Here is a 17,158-nt window from a genome sequence, read left to right as displayed (position 1 = left end):
TTCTCCGACTATCATAGCCTCCAAATCACTCCCCTGGTCCCACACGTACAAAAGTTGTATTTTGTAATATAATATAATACCCACACCCCTACTTTAGGGATTTAATTAAATTATATATCATTTTTAAAATTTATGATATTTATTTTTAGGTTTTTAAATATATGGCCATGCTTATATTTTATAAGATTAAATAGTATAGTAACTTATTAAAATGATCAAAATTATCTTCGATATTCAAGATTAGCAAACATCTAAATTAAAAAAAAAAATGTTGTCACGAGATGTGTTTGAAATTTCTGAACGTATCGTTATTGTATACTTTGGCCCGTAACATATCGTCGTTAGTCTTACGGTTTTAAAACGCGCTAGGGAGAGGTTTCTATACCCTTATAAGAAATGTTTCGTTTCCCACTCCAACCAATGTGCGATCTCATATTCCACCTCTAATCCTCACTGGCACACTACTCAGTGTTGGGCTCTAATACCATTTGTAAAAACTCAAGCCCACCGCTAGCGAACATTGTCTGTCATCGCCTATTATGTATCGTCGTTAACCTTACGGTTTTAAAACACATGTACTAGGAAGAGGTTTCCACACCCATATAATTCGTTCCCCTCTACAATCGACGTGGGATCTTACAATTAGGAGGCTGACAGTGATACATAACGAGTCAAAACAAACAATATCTACTAGTAATGAACTTAGCCTGTTACAAAATAGGATTGAATGTACGAAAAATAACGACATAATCGAACTTATATGTATTAAATTAAGTTGAACATCTATATATAATAATCATGATCAACATGTTTCCTTATTAGGAAATCATGGATATACTTTATTAAGTATGTCCTTTTGGTAAGGGATAAAGTTTAGGGTTTGTAATTTAGACACCTATATATTACTTTATTATAAAATTGTTATTATATGCTTTTAAATCAAAATATTAGAATGTTGTAACATTATACTAATTTATAAGACAATTTATGGGGTGTTTTTTAATACACAAATTAAGGAACTAAACAAACTTAGGAGCGAAATTAAGTGCAATGAATGAGCAATTATAAGTAGAGATCTGAAAGAAAATGAAATCATGATTATTTTATAGTAATAATTATATAAAGAGTGATAGAAAGGGCCCATATGTTTAAAGTGTATTTTGATTCTTTTATTTTTATTTTTTAATTTTTAACATTATTTAATGAAGACAACCTACCTAAATTATGAGTCCAACTTGGTGGGGTTTATTATATTAACAACTCTTTTTCTTTTTCCAAGTAGCTCACATTTTATTGTCATCACAACTCAATCAATTTATTATTAAAAAAATAATCATAATTAGATTTAAATTAAGTGGAACCACTAGGTCACGGGTTATGGTGTTACAAACACGGCTAGCTAAGAGAAATTCCTTAACCCGTGTTGAATCTGGAGAGAACGATGGTCTAATTTGAATCAACTTTGGTGCAGGTCTACTTCAATGGATCGTGTTACGTCACAAGAAAGAAAATTTATATTAGATGCATTAATACGTCAGTTAGTGATAAGAATCACGATGTTCCAAATGGAATTCAGAATCAGAGAGCTCAATTGATTTCAAACCTGTCGCATTAGCGACTCAAGCACATCAACATTGGTTAGAAAAAACTACGTTTAATTTCATGAATTATAAAAAAATTAAATCCACTATAAATACCCACAATATGTTATGTAAAATTCAGATGGGTAGATGAATGTAATTCAGATCTCATAGTGAGAGACGAGCATCATATTTGTCATTTCTAAGTTTCAAACAATTCTTGTGGTAGAATTGCACTCGAGCCATTCAATCAATCATTTATCAAGTTAGATTGTGGAGTGACTCAATTTAGAACAAAATTTTCAAATCTTGTTTCTAGATCTTTGATCGTAAGAGGTAGTCTAATTCTAGACTTATCTCTTGATTGATCTAAATTTTGTATAAGGAGATGTTAATTACTTTAATTCAAGGATTCTTGTTTCAACGTAAACTTGGATTGTTGGACTGAGGATTAGGGTTGTCTTATTAGTTAGGGATAATATTTATATTACAAGAATATAATTAATCAAAATCATATTTTATATATATATCTTAAATAAATAAGAGTAAATTTAAATAAATACATTTATGAAAAAAAAACTGATGAGAAAAAAAAAGGCGCCAAGCAAAAGGGGATGAGGGTGGGACGGCTACAGTAGCGCCACATGTGCTGCGTTGGTCCGAACCGCGGGAAGGACCAACCCGCGACCGGCATTTTGTTGCCTCTTTTGGCCGGTCTGTCCCTCTGAACCACAAACGTCAATTTCAAATCGGCCCTCCCTCTCCTTTGTATAATATTCACATCAATTTTAATTTACAAAATATATTTATTTTTGAATGCCACGTTCTATAATTTTTTTTTTTTTTTAACAAAAACGAATTTTTATTCATTAATTATCACGTCAATTTACACGAGTGGCACTGAAGTCAAGTACGTGTTTAAATTTGAATGTGAATTTTCATCCACGATTATAATGAAAAAATGTCGATAAATATTTTAAAAATAATTTCAAATTTGAAGAATTAAAACGAAAATTTTGAACCCCACGTTATTTGGTTGGTCTATTGAGTTTCGAGTGTCGCGTTTATTTGAAAAGGGTACGAAATGATGGATTATTTATGAGGTTGCGAATTTTATTTATTTTTAAATGGGAATTTGACAAAATAGCTTACAAGAAAAAGGGACCCACAAACAAAAATGAAAGGGACAACTTAAAGACTTAGAGACCCTCTTTTCCTTTTGCTTTGGTTCAACAAAATTCCCCCTTTTTTTCTCTGACATTTATTTGGTGTTAAGAAATTCTCATTTTTAAGTCATCATTATCTATTCAAACATCCAAACATTTTCTCATATTTGTCTCCACCCTCCTTCCTAGCCTAGATCGAGGGCGGGCGAGTTTGACTTTTAAAGATTGACCCGTGTTAGGGAGAAAGGCGACCCATTTTGGGTGTAGAGCCTCTCCTTAGCAGACACATTCTAACGATAGTACTTAAGAGAGGCCTAAGTGGACAATATCTGTTAGAGGTGGGTTTGAGTTTGCTCTTAAGATAGCTACATGATATGTGACACAATCGCACTTTCGAAGGCAGCGGACTAGCGATTGTGCGGCACTCACTTTCCAACGACAACTGAGCTAAGCTAATTTGTTCTTGCGTCGCCTACGGCCAAGCGACGTATGATCGAGCCTCTAGCCTCAGTTTTAAAAGAAGGTTTTAGAAAACGAGGAGAGAGAGATTTTAGAAAGAGAGATTTTGGAAAGAGACGTTATATAAGCAAGCAAGAGAAAGATAACAACGGCTTAGCATATATAACCTTGGGTAGGGAGAAGTTGACAACTAGTCATATCCCCCTATAGTACATTCTGAGCCATTTTATGTCTGGTAGACCTAGACATGATATTTTTTTAGGTGTCATACGCCCTAGAACTACAAAAGGAAAAACACTAGAATGAAAAGACATGACAAGGGTTTGGCTTGTCATGGGCAACACGCCCTGGACGAGCATGACCGTGACAATATGCACATAGAGGGAACGACCTCTAATATTATTATTTATTTAAAAGAAATGAAAATGAATAAAAAAAAAAAAATTGTTTTTAGGGTTTATGCATTTGGGCTGAGTTGGAATTGGACCAAACTCATCACATGCAATAAAATAAAAAATAAAATAAAAATAAAAATTAAAATAAAAGGAAGAAGTAGAAGAAGAATAATGTATAGAAAAAGAAAAGTGTAGGGCATGAATGTTCCCATGTGTTTATCTTCCCCATAACCCACAACCTATTTTATTATTATTTTCTTTTTTTTTAATTAAAAATTTAGTGTAACGTCTATTTAGACCACAAACTGTCTAATAGATTCTTAAACTTTAAATTTTGTATTCAATGGGTTCTAAAAGTTGAGAGATCGTTTAAGAACGTATTAGACACAGATTCAAAAGTCGGGTAATTAATTTTGTTTAGGATTGTGGTGGGCAAGAAGGCAAACCAAACCACATTGAAGCTCAATTATTAAAGCTCATGGCTTGCTAAGTGTGCAAAACCTTTTTGGATTCTGGAAAAAAGTGAGGGTTTTAGATGACTGATTCATATCTATTTATGTTTTTTTTTTTTTTTTTTTGGTTTTAAAAAGTTATTGTGCTTTTAAAGCTGATTGGGATTATGTTCAAAGTTGATACAACCCCACTGAAATTACCCAACTTTTTTCATTATTTTTCCTATATTATTATGTTCATCAAGTGAGATTGCTGCAAAGAAAAAGGTTAGAATTGTAAGGCTGCAAGGGAAAAGAAGAATGGGTGTACTATTCTAGTACATAATAATTTGAGTCATGTTCATTCATTATTATAACTAATAATTTTAGTTGAGCAAATTTTAGTAGTGATTATTTTAGTAATATGGTAGTACTCGAAAATTCGTGATGTTGGTATGGTGTTGCGGTTTGTGTGTTTGAGGAACTTAGCGTTATGATAAGTGGTATTAGAGCTAAAAGTTTGGCCTAAGTCATGGTTGGTAGGAAACAAAAACAGTACGCTAGTGTTGTCTAGAGGTTTGATAGGAGCAGATTTGTAATTGTGTAGACTCTTTGTTTGTGAGATCCCACATCGGTTGGAGAAGGGAGCGAAGTATTCGTTATAAGAGTGTGGAAATCTCTCCCTAATAGACGTGTTTTAAAATTGTGAGAGTGACGACGATACGTAACAAGCGAAAGTGGATAATATTTACTAGTGGTGGGTTTGGGCGGTTACAAATGGTATCAAAGTTAGACACTGGACGGTGTGCTAATGAGGATGTTGGGTTCTCAAGGGAGGGAGCGATGGATTGTGAGATTCCATATCGGTTGGAGAGGGACATTTCTTTTAAGGTTGTGGAAACCTCTCCCCGTTTTAAAACCGTGAGGCTGACGACGATACGTAACGAGCTAAAGTGGACAATATATGCTAGCAGTAGACTTGGACTGTTTAAATTATTACACAACTGAAGGGACAAATTTCGAGTAAGTAGGTTGTTTCTTCTAAGAAAGATGAGTTGATTAGGCAGGCCAAAAGATGTAAAGAATGTAGAATGTGTCGTGTAATTAGATATATTTTGAGGATGAATTTCAGGTATAATGGAGGGTTCATGCACGGTTGTGGTCTGACATGTTGATGAGTACTGCTTCATACGCAAGTATGTGAAGACTCTTTACCGTAACGACAAACTCGAGCTTTTAATACATTGTTAGTTGTCTCGAGTAATTGTAAATTTCAATTATTAATTTCTTTTTTTTATTTTTAGAACACGAGAAAGTTGATTATAAAAATTAAGTACGAGTAAAATAATCTTTTGATTAAGGATGATATAAGTTAATTAATCAAATGTGTATGATAAGTTAATTAAAAAAATGATTGAGGTAAGAGACAAAAAATGATTAACAAAGCACGTTTGTACGTATCTTTTCAATAAATAATAGAAAACATGAAATAATTACATAAATTTCATTTTAAAAAATAATAATAAATAAAAAAAGAAATGGATAGAAAATCAACATTTAGTAGTTCGGGTTGACCCACGGGCCGATTTGTTTTGGCCCATATCAGGCCCAATCTAACGGGCCGAAACAATTTTAGTCTCATTGGATTAGGTCCAATAGGCCCAACCCATAAACCAACCAAAAAACCCAACTTTGCTTGCTGGTTAGCTGAAGTCATTTGGTAAGCTGCAGCTCACAGCCTCACAGTGTTTGTCACCATACTTTGGGTAGCTTCCTCTGTCACCCAACCAGAGCTCTTCCTATATAAAAAAATCCATGTAACGACTTCAGAAATATCACCTTAATTTAAGGGTTCGTTTGAAACGACTTTCTAAGGGCTTAAAAACACCGTAAGAGAAGAGAGATTCCGTATTGCAACTTGCAAGTAATGTACCTGAATTTAGTACGCTGAAAAACCTCGGTGATACGTGTAGACCACGGCAACTCTCGGAAAGAGATTTTTGCCACGAATGCAAGTGAAAAGCACCTCGAGGTTTCACATGAGAATTTTAAGTGAGTTTTTTTCCACGTTGGAACAATAAGTTTCAAAATCTCCCAAGCCCACCATGGCAACTCTTCGAGCTTTCCCATATGGGCTTCCTCTAAAAGTTTTAAAACGCGTTTGCTAGAGAGAGGTTTTCGCACTCTTATAAAGAATGTTTCGTTTCTATCTCTAACTGATGTGGGATCTCACATATAGTTCGGGATTCAAACGTAGAAAAGACGATTCCATTTCCTTTTTCTTATGTCTCAACCCTGCTATAGCCTGGGTCTTTCAGAACCTCTCTATCTGTCATCCCCTTTCTTATCTTTGCAGCATCTTCCCAACTATTCCCTTCAGTATACACCTTTGACAATAACACAAAGGCTGCATCATTCTGGGGAGCCAATGAAAGCAACTTTTCAGCAGTCCATCGCCCCAATTCTCTATTCCCATAGATCCTACATCCACTAAGCAAAGATCTCAATATGGCAGGCCAAGGTGAAAACGGCATCGACTCAATTACATATCGAGCGTCGTAAAGGAATCCATTCCTCGACAGCATATCGACTAAGCAACCATAGTTATCACGAGACGGTGTGATATTATACTCCGACTTCATAGTTCGAAACAGAGAACGACCTTGTTCTATAAGACCAACGTGAGCACAGGCTGAAATAACTGAGACAAATGTGGCTTGACTAGGCTGTAGATTAGCATTCCTTATTTTCTCAAAAACTTGGATCGCTTGCCAAGCAAGACCATGATGAGCATAAGCCATGATCATAGAGTTATAAACAATAATGTCATTGGACTCACCTGACTTCTCAAATGCTCGCTGTGCACTTCCTATGTCGCCACATTTTGCATAGGCATCTATAATGGCACTAGCGACATGCACATGGAGCCCAAATCCCATCTTTTCTGCAAGTGAATGGATAGCCTTCGTTTGGTGATAAGCTGCACTGCTAGAACAGCCATTCAGTATGCTGCTGAGAATAAACTCATCAGGCTTCTCATCAGATTCCATTAGAACATTCAGAAACATAAAGGCTTCATATGTATGATTTTGGTGCACCAAGGCAGATATCACAGCTCCCCAGGTCGCCATATCTACACTCTCAAGTTCATTAAAGATCTCAAATGAACTTTCGAGGAATCCTATAATGATATAACATTTCATCAATGAACATGAAACATACCTGTTAGAACCAAAACCAGCCTTCAATGAAGCACAGTGAAGCTGTCTGCATAGCCATGGGTTCTCAGATTTGCAGGCAGTCTCTATAATGATGGAGTACGTATATTCGTTGGCTTCGACACCTAGACTGGAAAAGGTCCTCAAGGCTTCCATGTCAAAAGAGTTCAAACTGTATGCCAGGATTAGCTGATTCCAAGCAGATATAGGCTTGAAAACTAGAGAGTCAAATACTGAGAGTACCATCTCCATTAACCCACATTGAGCAAACATACTAAGCATTGAGCTCACAACACTAGATTCATAAAGAAAACCCAAATGAACTGCAAGAGAAAAGAACTGAAACCCAAGTTTACAATCAAGTAGTACTCCACATACCCGAAATAAGCTCGAGAAAGTGATATGGTTAGGCTTCATGCCCTCTAGCATGAACTTGCCAAACAAGTTCACGATTTCTTTCGCATCGTTTTCGTCGGAGAAGCCTCCAAATACTGTATTCCATGATATAATGTCTCTGCTTTGCATACTGTTAAAGGTTTTCAAAGCAGAGTTCTTCCTGCCATTTATGAAGTACATATCCATGAGAGCGTTCATTGGCTCGGTGGATGTTAATCGATGTCGAAGGATGAATCCATGAAGTTCTTTTCCAGAATCCAAATCCTGAATTATTGAGCATGCTTTGATAGCACTAACAATGGTGAACTTGTCCATCTTTATACCCTTGCTAACCAACAAAGATACAGCACTCAGAGCTTCCAAGCCATGGCCACAGTTAGTATAGCCTCCAATCATGGCATTCCAGCAACCAACATCTACTTTATCCATCCATTCAAAAACCAACTTAGCTGAAGTAATATCCCCAAGCCTTGCATACATGCTCAAAGTTGAACCACCAACAAAGACATTCTGCTCTATCCCAAGTTTCCAAGAAAGACAATGAACACTCGAACCAAATCGACAGGCTCCGATATCCGCACACGCCTTCATCACACTACCAAGAGTGAACTCATTAGGCACCAACCCAACCCTCATCATGTCCAAAAAAGTCTCCAAGCAAACTTCAAACTCTCCATTCTCAGCCGCACCCGAAATGATCAAACTCCAAGATACTACATTTCTCAGTGGCATTTCTTCAAACACCTTGAGTCCTTCACACAGAAACCCGCATTTGCAGTACATCTTAACCAGATTATTCATGGAAAAAGTATCATAAGTGAACCCCAGCTTACAGATATGACCATGTATTTGAGCACCAAAAATGAATGATTTTACATTTTCAGACAGAGAAAGAGCAGCGGCAATGGTTTGAGGGTTGTTTCTACCAACTGGGAAATCATAAGAAAAAGATAAGAAGCGTTGAAACAATGGATGGAAGTTAAGGGCTCTGTTAGCTAAGAGAACTAAGCCACTTCCTAATGCTGAGGCTTTCATGACATTGATGTCAAATTCAATTTATAATCAACCCTATTGAGTTGTTCTTGAAGATGGTTGATTCAAATCAACAAATAAGTGATGAGTTCTATAAAAAAAACGCTTAACTGTGACACAATTGAAAGGACGAACACTTAGCTGATCCAAATTCATAGTTTTTGTTCTTCACTTGCTTTCAAAAGTAAAAGGAAGCTGGGTTTTCCCACCCATACATACATACATATATATATATATATATAAACATATTAAAAAATAATTATGAAATCAAATCTTAAATTTAGTTATTATAAATTAAATAATAATATTAATTAAAAATATATTTTAAGATTGTTTTCCGATTTTCCTTTTAAACTAGCTGAATTGTCTTTCCAAAATTAGTATTTATTTTTAAATTAAACAATATTCCATTTCTTTCATCAGTTGCCCCTATAGCTCAGTGGTAGAGCGTCAGTCTTGTAAACTGAAGGTCTGTAGTTCGATCCTGCATGGGGGCAAAAGTATATTTCTTTTGAATTTTTTTAACCTTTTCGAACTCAAGCAAAGAATATGTTTTGCTACATTCAAGTACAGCCTTTTTCAACCCCTAAACTTTACAAATTGTTCAATTTTGATTACTACTTACTACATTTGAATGTAATCATGTTTTCGAGAAGGAGAAGCTGTAACGAGTATGTTACGGGGAGAGCGGACAAGAAGTTTCATCACGTTTTTGACAAGGAGAAGCTGTAAAGAGTATGTTACGGGGAGAGCGGACAAGAAATTCCATCATGTTTTTGATAAGGAGAAGCTGTAAAGAGTATGTTACGAGGAGCTGACAAGGAATTCCATTAATAACTGACCGCTCAAACCCGATCAACTTCAAGTAGTTATGGTAACCACTCACATGTCTCCCTCTTCATTATAGGGAGAGAAGGAGAAAAGTTGGCATTAACAGCACCAGCTCAGTTTGCTTTGAAGCAAGGAGGCAAACTCATGTCTACTCCACCCAACACAGGTTATATCATGCTCTCTTCAAGAACCTTCAAACTTTCTACTCAAATCATCACAACTTTTCCACAAACTTATTACCACAATTCACTTAATTACTGTGAATATATTGGTGTTAGCTTATCGGATATCGGATCGATCGATCTCGATGATGAACGGAAGAAACAGATATCATTAGAGCCATATAACAATGTTGTTTACAGTGCAGAAAAATGATGTAGAATGGGTTTTGTATGAACAGAAGGTAGGAGAAAGAGCAGGTTTTTGAAGAAAACAATGGGATTTTTATTCACATCAGAGAAATCCCAGAAACAATACACTGACATAAGAACAAAAACACCATTATTGTCACGCCAACAATTTCTAAGAATCATTATGAATACAAATGGAAATTTTTAGGGAAAAAAGAAAAAGAAAAAGAAAATGAAAAACAGAGGTCTTACAGAGAGAGAGATTCGAGCTTCCATTCTTCAAATTCGACCGCCGGCCGCCATGGAAGATGATGAAGAAGTTGAAGAAAACGTCTTCAATGGCGCCACCACTGCAATAAAGCTCCGATTCAAAGTTTAAGGAATCTGCCCGCAATTTCGAGCCCAGCGTTGTTCGAGTTCTTCTTGTTCTGTTCTGTTCTGTTCTGTTCTTCGTCTCGGAAGATCCATTTCTACAGATTTTGATGAATTTTCTGAGCGTAATGTTGTAATGAAATGAATCGTCAATTTGCAGCAGCGATTGGAAGCTGTTCTTGCTCTCGTAAGACGGAAAAGAGAAAACCCTAGAATTTTTTCTGGGAATTTCAAACCCTAAACCTCTAATTTGAACGAATCCATCCATGGAAAAACGAAATTGGATCTACGAATTGTAATTCCAAGCAAACTGAAACCCTAGAATCCTACATTCCCACTAGAATTACCGTTGAGCTGCACACAAGAAAGCAATTGACACACAGATATTTGTACAAAATACGATGAATAATAATTTATCCTCCACCATGACGGAGTTCCTAAGATCATCAGCGAGGGTCATCTTCCCGCCGGCCAGAACCACCGCCACCGGACAAAGACGCCAGTAAATTCAGATGACTGGGAAGGTAATTCCCCACTCTCGCCGCCGACGCTTCTCTAATCGGCTGCTGCGGTTGGGCAAACAACGACGCTTGTTGAGAAATCCCCCCGGGTTGAACCACCATTTCTGAGGGAGCCGCGGCGGCAAAACTCCACACCTGCCCATAATCGGGTCTCGCTGGAACCGCCCAGTACCCACCTGGCCCAGTCGGACCCACTCCCGACCCATCGTCCTTACCGCCGTCGTCATCGGACCTAACGCGCTTGCCGAGAATAAACGGCGTGGGGCCCGAGAGAGCCTGGGGGCGAGAGAGGGAGAGAGTTGAAGTGGTGGAAGAAGGGGAAGAGAGAGAAGTGGAGCCGCCATTTCCTCTGACGGAAAGAGAGACGGAGGAGAAATTAGCCGGGGTAGTGCCGGTACCAGTGGCGGCAATAATAGAGGGCTCAGCCTGGCGAAGGAGCCACTCGATGGTCTGGCCATCGGACTTATGACCAAGCTCTCGAGTCAACTGGAATACTCGAGCGGCGCATATGATGGGCATACGGATGCGGCGACCACGACCATCGACCTTGCTATGGCGGTCCTTGGAGGGAGGCTTTTTAACGACGAGGGCCCCATTTGAAGAGGGCTGGTTTTTGGGGGTATCAATGGCGGCGCCATTGGAGACTCCATTGGTGTTGCCAGAATCGGAATTCGACATGAAGAAGAAGATGCAGACTTCAGTGCTTTGTTCAGAGATTGAAGCAGGAGAGGAGATGACAGAAGAAGGGTTAGAAGGAGGTAGCAATGGCTGCCATGGCCGATGGTAGAGAGAGAGAGAGAGAGAGAGAGAGAGAGAGAGAGAGAGAGAGAAGGGTTTTGTTAATGGAAGGGGTAATTCGGGAAGAGAAGAGGGCTAATGATTGAGAGAGGCACGAGCTGGTGGCGACAGAAGGAGGGCACATGGGTGGTGGGGTCCACTCCTTATATCCCCACAGCTCATACTCTCTCTCCTGCAAAACCAAAACCCCACTCTCTTTTTTCTGCGCTTTGTCCCCACGCGCTCAGTGACTGAAATTTATTACGTTAAAGAGATTAAATAATAATAATAATAATCAATTTACCGAGCATCTAATACAGTTATTATTATTTTTAATTTTTGCAGAAAAATATCGTGTAAGCCGTAAAATATAAATAAATAAATAAAACGAGATAAACATCAAAATATAATAAATATTTATTAAGGAAATGATATATTTAAAATGGAGAATAGCTAGCAATAAAATAATATACAAGTAAAAGTAGCTTTCAAAAAATTTATAATGAGATTTTATAATCCAATTAAGACGCCTGCCGACCTTAACTTATAATTTTTTTATTTGCATATTAACCCCTAAAAAATGGGGAGACAACGAAAATAAGGAGATCTTGGAGGGGTTTGATGGATACTTTTGCAAATAATATATTGTCATCATTACCCAAAAACCAATGGTACTTAGCCAACAAAATCCCGTGTAACACGGGCTCTATAATTTCAACTCTTTAAAATATTTTTTAATAAATAAGTTAATGAGGAGGGAAATGTCGTTTTTAGCCTCTTTTTTGGATTAATTTATGATTAATAATTCATTACTTTGGTTTAATATTTTTCTTTTTCTTTTTTAATTTTATTTATTAACCACTACGTTATATTAATTCTATTAATTTAATATCACACGGCGATTTTTGAGGATTTTGTGATTTATATTTTGTACCTTTATTTTTAATGTCTATTTTTTTTTTCTTTCTTTTAATCACTTGTGGTGGAACATTCCTCATTCTATTTTGTTATATTATCAAATCTCACCCCTATACGTTGTACAATTCCAATTTAACTTTAAAGTTTGATTTTTATGACAATAAGATGACAGATCATATATATATATATATATGTGTGTTAACATCTTACAGAGTTCTTTTTAATATAAAATATTATTTAAAAATGTTCAATTTTAGAAACATTTATAAATGTTGGAATAATTTTTAAATAAAGAACAAGATCCACTCTCCCTTCCAAATATTTTCCATAACAAAAAAGTATTTAATATTTGCTAGCGGATATGGATCGAAAATTGTTTTAAAGCGCGTTTTTTCCAGCCCACCTCAAGGGAGCTTCCCCTATATATATATATATATATATAAAGAAACGTGTTTTATAACATTGAGGGAAAACCTGATGGATTGATTCATGAATGGATCCAAAGAGAAACAACATTCAGACTTAAAGCTCATCCTCTCATGAGTTGGATGAGTTTGAATGGAACCGACTTGTTTAGGGAAGAAGAGATAGAAACCACATCTTGAATATTCCAATGGGAAGGCGTTTCTTTAGCAATTATATATATAGTGAATATATAGTGAAGAGTGGTTATAAACTCACCTCCACAACCTATGCTTCCTTATGGAATATTTATATACCATCAAGATTCAAGTCTCAAAACATTCTCCCTACAAACAGGAATGTGTTTAGAAGGAAGCTGGTTGTATGTAGTATTATTATGAAGAGCTTGGAGATGAGGATAACCTGCTAATCTGTAGTTTGGTCAACTCGAAATGCACCTGGCCAGATGCTTTCAACAAGCCTGACAGACACCTACACGACCCGATTGATTGGGCTCCAAACTCCCAGAAAGATTACATGACTGCGCAGGGGATCCGGCCCCCATGCTTCGCATGTTGATGCAGCTCCTGTACAAAACTCATAGGTATTGGGAGACAATAAATGAGGGAATTAATATGGGAAAAAAGAAAATTACCCAAATTCTCATTCCTACTAAAAGAAATGTTGATGAGATGAGGGAGTGGGTGTTTTAATGTATGGGAGCGAGCAGCGCCGCTCTGGTAAGCGGGCCGTCCTTGGGAATCTACAGAGTATACGTATATGGCGAGAAAGAAAGGTTACTACTCTCTTTCTTTCCCGTGTAATCAAATTACCAACCATTTGTAAGTCCGATTGACTCGAGACGGACGCACCAAACAAGGCCTAACATCCAGGTTCCACCCACCCCCTTCCCCCCAACATCTCAGAGCCCCCATTTGGGTTATAAGCCAGCATTGCCTGGCTCGGCGACCCTTTGATTCCCAAACTCAAACTGGCAGGCAAACCCACTTTAGATTCAACTTTTTTCGGGACAATTCATTTTCTAATTCATAGAATACAGCACCAGCAAATAAATGGGTAAAATTTACTTTACCCATTTAATGTTTTTTCCAATTTTTTATTAAAAAGAAACTAGCCTACTAAATACTATCAGACATTAAATCAATTTTGTACCTAATTTATTAATTACTTCTTAAATTTTTTTAATATGTTCCACTTTTATCTATTTGAAACAAATGTCCCCAATCTGAGCATCTCTAGTCACGTATGTTTGTAAATAAAGAATTATTATGAATCGAAGTACTTTAATTCCTTAATGAAATTAATTGAATTTGTACTACGAGGTTGGGTTAACCAAATCCCATAATCTGAAAACTACTTACGGTCGTAAAGTAACAACCATAGAGCTTTCGTACTTCGATGTCAAAGAAGAAAGAACAAAACCCAGAATGCGAACCTCAACAGTTCCTGGATATCTTAATTGGAAGATAAGAATTACTAATGATCTGATTATCCCAATAATAGGAAGTATGCGAAAACTTGTGTTTACAATCCAAACCAAGTAACCAAAGAAATAGCGGCAAATAGGAAGTTTTCTAAGTTGAGCCTCGGAAAGATGGGGTAATCCCATATTTTTTGGACATTGTTCAACAGAATAAAACTTCCAGAATGGAAATGTTCTAAAAATGGCGTCCGATTTAGATAGCCAGAAGGCATTTGAAACCCCTATATAAGAACCCAACTGAGGCTTGGGAAAATTAAGCCCCAGGGCTAAGCTGAATAAAACCTGTTCTTTCCTGAACATGACATAAGGGATTTATTTTTTTCTTTGTATTAGTTCTTTCTCTTTTGTCTCAGTGGATTTAAGGGTCTATCAGTTTCTTATAAATATATATTATATATATACATCTATATAAATTATATACTATATAGGTTTATCCCTTTCTGAAAGACCCCCAAAAAATCCACTGGTGAAATCTTTTCTCCTTCAATTACCAACAAATTTCTTGAAAGAACTAATATAAAACATATTTTATACACAGATTAATATCTAGCTACATTCGTAATCCCTAACATTTTTTAAGGAAAAAAAAAAAAAAAAAAAAAAGGAGAGATGGCTGGAGGAGGATTTGTTGTTCAGGAAGGAAGGAACTATGAGGGTGGAATCACTACATTTGTACTTGTCACCTGTTTGGTGGCTGCCATGGGAGGTCTTCTCTTTGGTTATGATCTTGGAATTTCAGGTTTGTTTGTTTGTTTGGTAGCTTTTGATCCTCGATCCTCTGAGTTTAAGTTTTTTTTTCCCCCTAATGGAAGAAATTTGTTTAGAACTTTTTGGCTTTGGGATGTTTTGGCAGGTGGGGTTACTTCAATGCCAAGTTTCTTGGCTCATTTTTTCCCATCTGTTGTGAAGAAGATGAAAAGTGTCCATGAAAGTGAGTACTGTAAATTTGACAGTGAACTACTAACATTGTTTACCTCTTCCCTTTACCTTGCTGCTCTGGTGGCTTCCTTCGCCGCGTCCGTCATTACCCGGAAATTTGGCCGCAAACCATCCATGTTTATTGGAGGTCTTTCCTTCTTATTTGGTTCCATTCTCAATGGTGTTGCTAATAGCATTGCACTGCTCATCATTGGCCGTTTGTTGCTTGGCGTTGGTGTTGGATTTGCCAATCAGGTATGCTGTCATTACAGAAATACAGACAATATATTAAAGAAATGAATCGATTCAATGCAGAAGTAGCAGTAATTGTTTACTCAATTTGATTGATTGAATGGATTTGTTTTTGGTGTGCAGTCTGTGCCAGTTTACCTTTCTGAAATGGCACCAGCCAAAATCAGAGGTGCTCTGAACATGGGCTTCCAAATGGCCATCACGATCGGCATCTTGGTGGCGAATCTTGTAAATGTCGGTACAGCCAAAATCGTAGGCGGATGGGGATGGAGAGTCTCACTGGCTCTCGCCGCAGTCCCCGCCGTGATGATGACCGTCGGATCCTTCTTCCTTCCCGATACTCCTAACTCCATTCTCGAAAGAGGATACACAGAGAAGGCTAAGAAGATGCTACAGAAAGTTCGTGGTACCGACGATGTCCAAGAGGAGTTCCAAGACCTAGTCGATGCAAGTGAATCAGCAAAGATGGTAGATCATCCATGGACCAACATAATGAAACCACAATACAGACCTCAACTCGTGATGTGCGCTTTAATCCCATTCTTCCAGCAACTAACCGGCATCAATGTCATCATGTTCTACGCTCCTGTTCTGTTCAAGACTCTCGGATTCGGCGACGACGCATCTCTAATCTCTGCCGTCATCAGCGGTGGCGTCAACGTCCTGGCAACCCTAGTCTCAATCTTCACAGTCGACAAATTTGGGCGAAGAATCCTGTTCCTGGAAGGCGGAGTACAGATGTTTATCTGCCAAATCCTAGTCGGAACGCTAATCGGCGTTAAATTCGGACTCAACGGAGAAGGAACCCTATCAAAAGTCGACGCAAACATGATTCTATTCCTAATCTGCGTATACGTCTCGGCATTCGCCTGGTCTTGGGGACCATTAGGTTGGTTGGTACCAAGTGAAATCTGCCCGCTGGAAATCCGATCTGCAGGACAAGCAATCAACGTATCAGTGAACATGTTGTTCACCTTTGTCATCGCTCAGGTGTTCCTGTCGATGCTTTGCCACATGAAATTCGGACTGTTCTACTTCTTCGCAGGGTTTGTGTTGATAATGACCGTGTTCATCTATTTCTTCTTGCCGGAGACGAAGAATGTGCCGATTGAAGAGATGAACAGAGTGTGGAAGGCGCACTGGTTCTGGACCAAGTACATTCCTAACGAAGCGGTCATCGGCGGCCCAGTCGAAAAGCACGGCGGCGATGTATGAAGAAATATATAAACCTCCCGGAAAATTAAATTAAAAAAAAAAAAAAAAAAAAAAAAAAAGGGGAACAAACGAGCAATTTTTATTTATTTGATCTTTTAGCCTCATCCATTTCTGTAATTATGTTTTCTTTTCTGATGGGGCGAGCGCTTGTTTTTCTCCTAATAAAAATATATATTTATCTAATTATTATTATTATTATTATTTTTTTTAATTTATTATCCTACTATATATATATATATATATATATACACCGGTACTGGTGAAGGTTATAGATTCGCTCAAGAGGAAGAAACTTATAATATCGTAGCTGCTCATGGTTATTTTGGCCGATTGATCTTCCAATACTAGTTTCAACAACTCTCATTAACAACTCTCATTCTTTACACTTCTTCCCTGTAATAGGTATCTGGTTCACTGTATG

The 17,158-nt window shown here is 37.3% G+C and overlaps 3 protein-coding genes, 1 long non-coding RNA gene and 1 other non-coding gene across 5 annotated transcripts; 2 read left to right on the top strand and 3 right to left on the bottom strand.

Annotated features, from left to right (window-relative positions):
- Positions 1–5,576: 5,576 nt before the first annotated feature.
- LOC111810498 (pentatricopeptide repeat-containing protein At3g09040, mitochondrial-like) lies at positions 5,577–8,876 on the bottom strand. Its single transcript, XM_023697209.2, has 2 exons — positions 5,965–8,876; positions 5,577–5,830 (listed from the first exon to the last, which is right to left on the bottom strand). Exon 1 carries the CDS (start codon positions 8,678–8,680, stop codon positions 6,314–6,316), a length of 2,367 nt encoding a protein of 788 aa, XP_023552977.1. The 5' UTR covers positions 8,681–8,876; the 3' UTR covers positions 5,577–5,830; positions 5,965–6,313.
- A 226-nt stretch (positions 8,877–9,102) lies between these two features.
- TRNAT-UGU (transfer RNA threonine (anticodon UGU)) lies at positions 9,103–9,174 on the top strand. The gene has a single exon. It is a non-coding gene; the product is annotated as a tRNA-Thr (tRNA).
- Positions 9,175–9,928: 754 nt separating this feature from the next.
- Positions 9,929–11,631, bottom strand: LOC111778416 (transcription factor TCP7). The gene has a single exon (XM_023658223.2). The coding sequence runs from the start codon at positions 11,427–11,429 to the stop codon at positions 10,677–10,679; it is 753 nt and encodes a 250-aa protein (XP_023513991.1). The 5' UTR covers positions 11,430–11,631; the 3' UTR covers positions 9,929–10,676.
- Positions 11,632–13,032: 1,401 nt separating this feature from the next.
- On the bottom strand, positions 13,033–16,171 carry LOC111780037 (uncharacterized). Its single transcript, XR_002812790.2, has 4 exons — positions 16,034–16,171; positions 15,661–15,960; positions 15,327–15,530; positions 13,033–13,435 (listed from the first exon to the last, which is right to left on the bottom strand). It is a non-coding gene; the product is annotated as an uncharacterized LOC111780037 (long non-coding RNA).
- LOC111780028 (sugar transport protein 10-like) lies at positions 14,621–16,920 on the top strand. The gene is made up of 3 exons (XM_087128132.1): positions 14,621–15,091; positions 15,206–15,525; positions 15,646–16,920. The coding sequence occupies exons 1-3, from the start codon at positions 14,962–14,964 to the stop codon at positions 16,735–16,737; spliced, it is 1,542 nt and encodes a 513-aa protein (XP_086984258.1). The 5' UTR covers positions 14,621–14,961; the 3' UTR covers positions 16,738–16,920.
- The last annotated feature ends 238 nt before the right edge of the window (positions 16,921–17,158 follow it).

This window comes from Cucurbita pepo, chromosome 1 (assembly GCF_057944985.1).
Source record: "Cucurbita pepo subsp. pepo isolate OVF chromosome 1, ASM5794498v1, whole genome shotgun sequence".
Lineage (NCBI taxonomy): Eukaryota > Viridiplantae > Streptophyta > Magnoliopsida > Cucurbitales > Cucurbitaceae > Cucurbita > Cucurbita pepo.
Note: the sequence above shows the minus strand (reverse complement) of the source record. Positions and strands in the feature narration are given on the sequence as shown.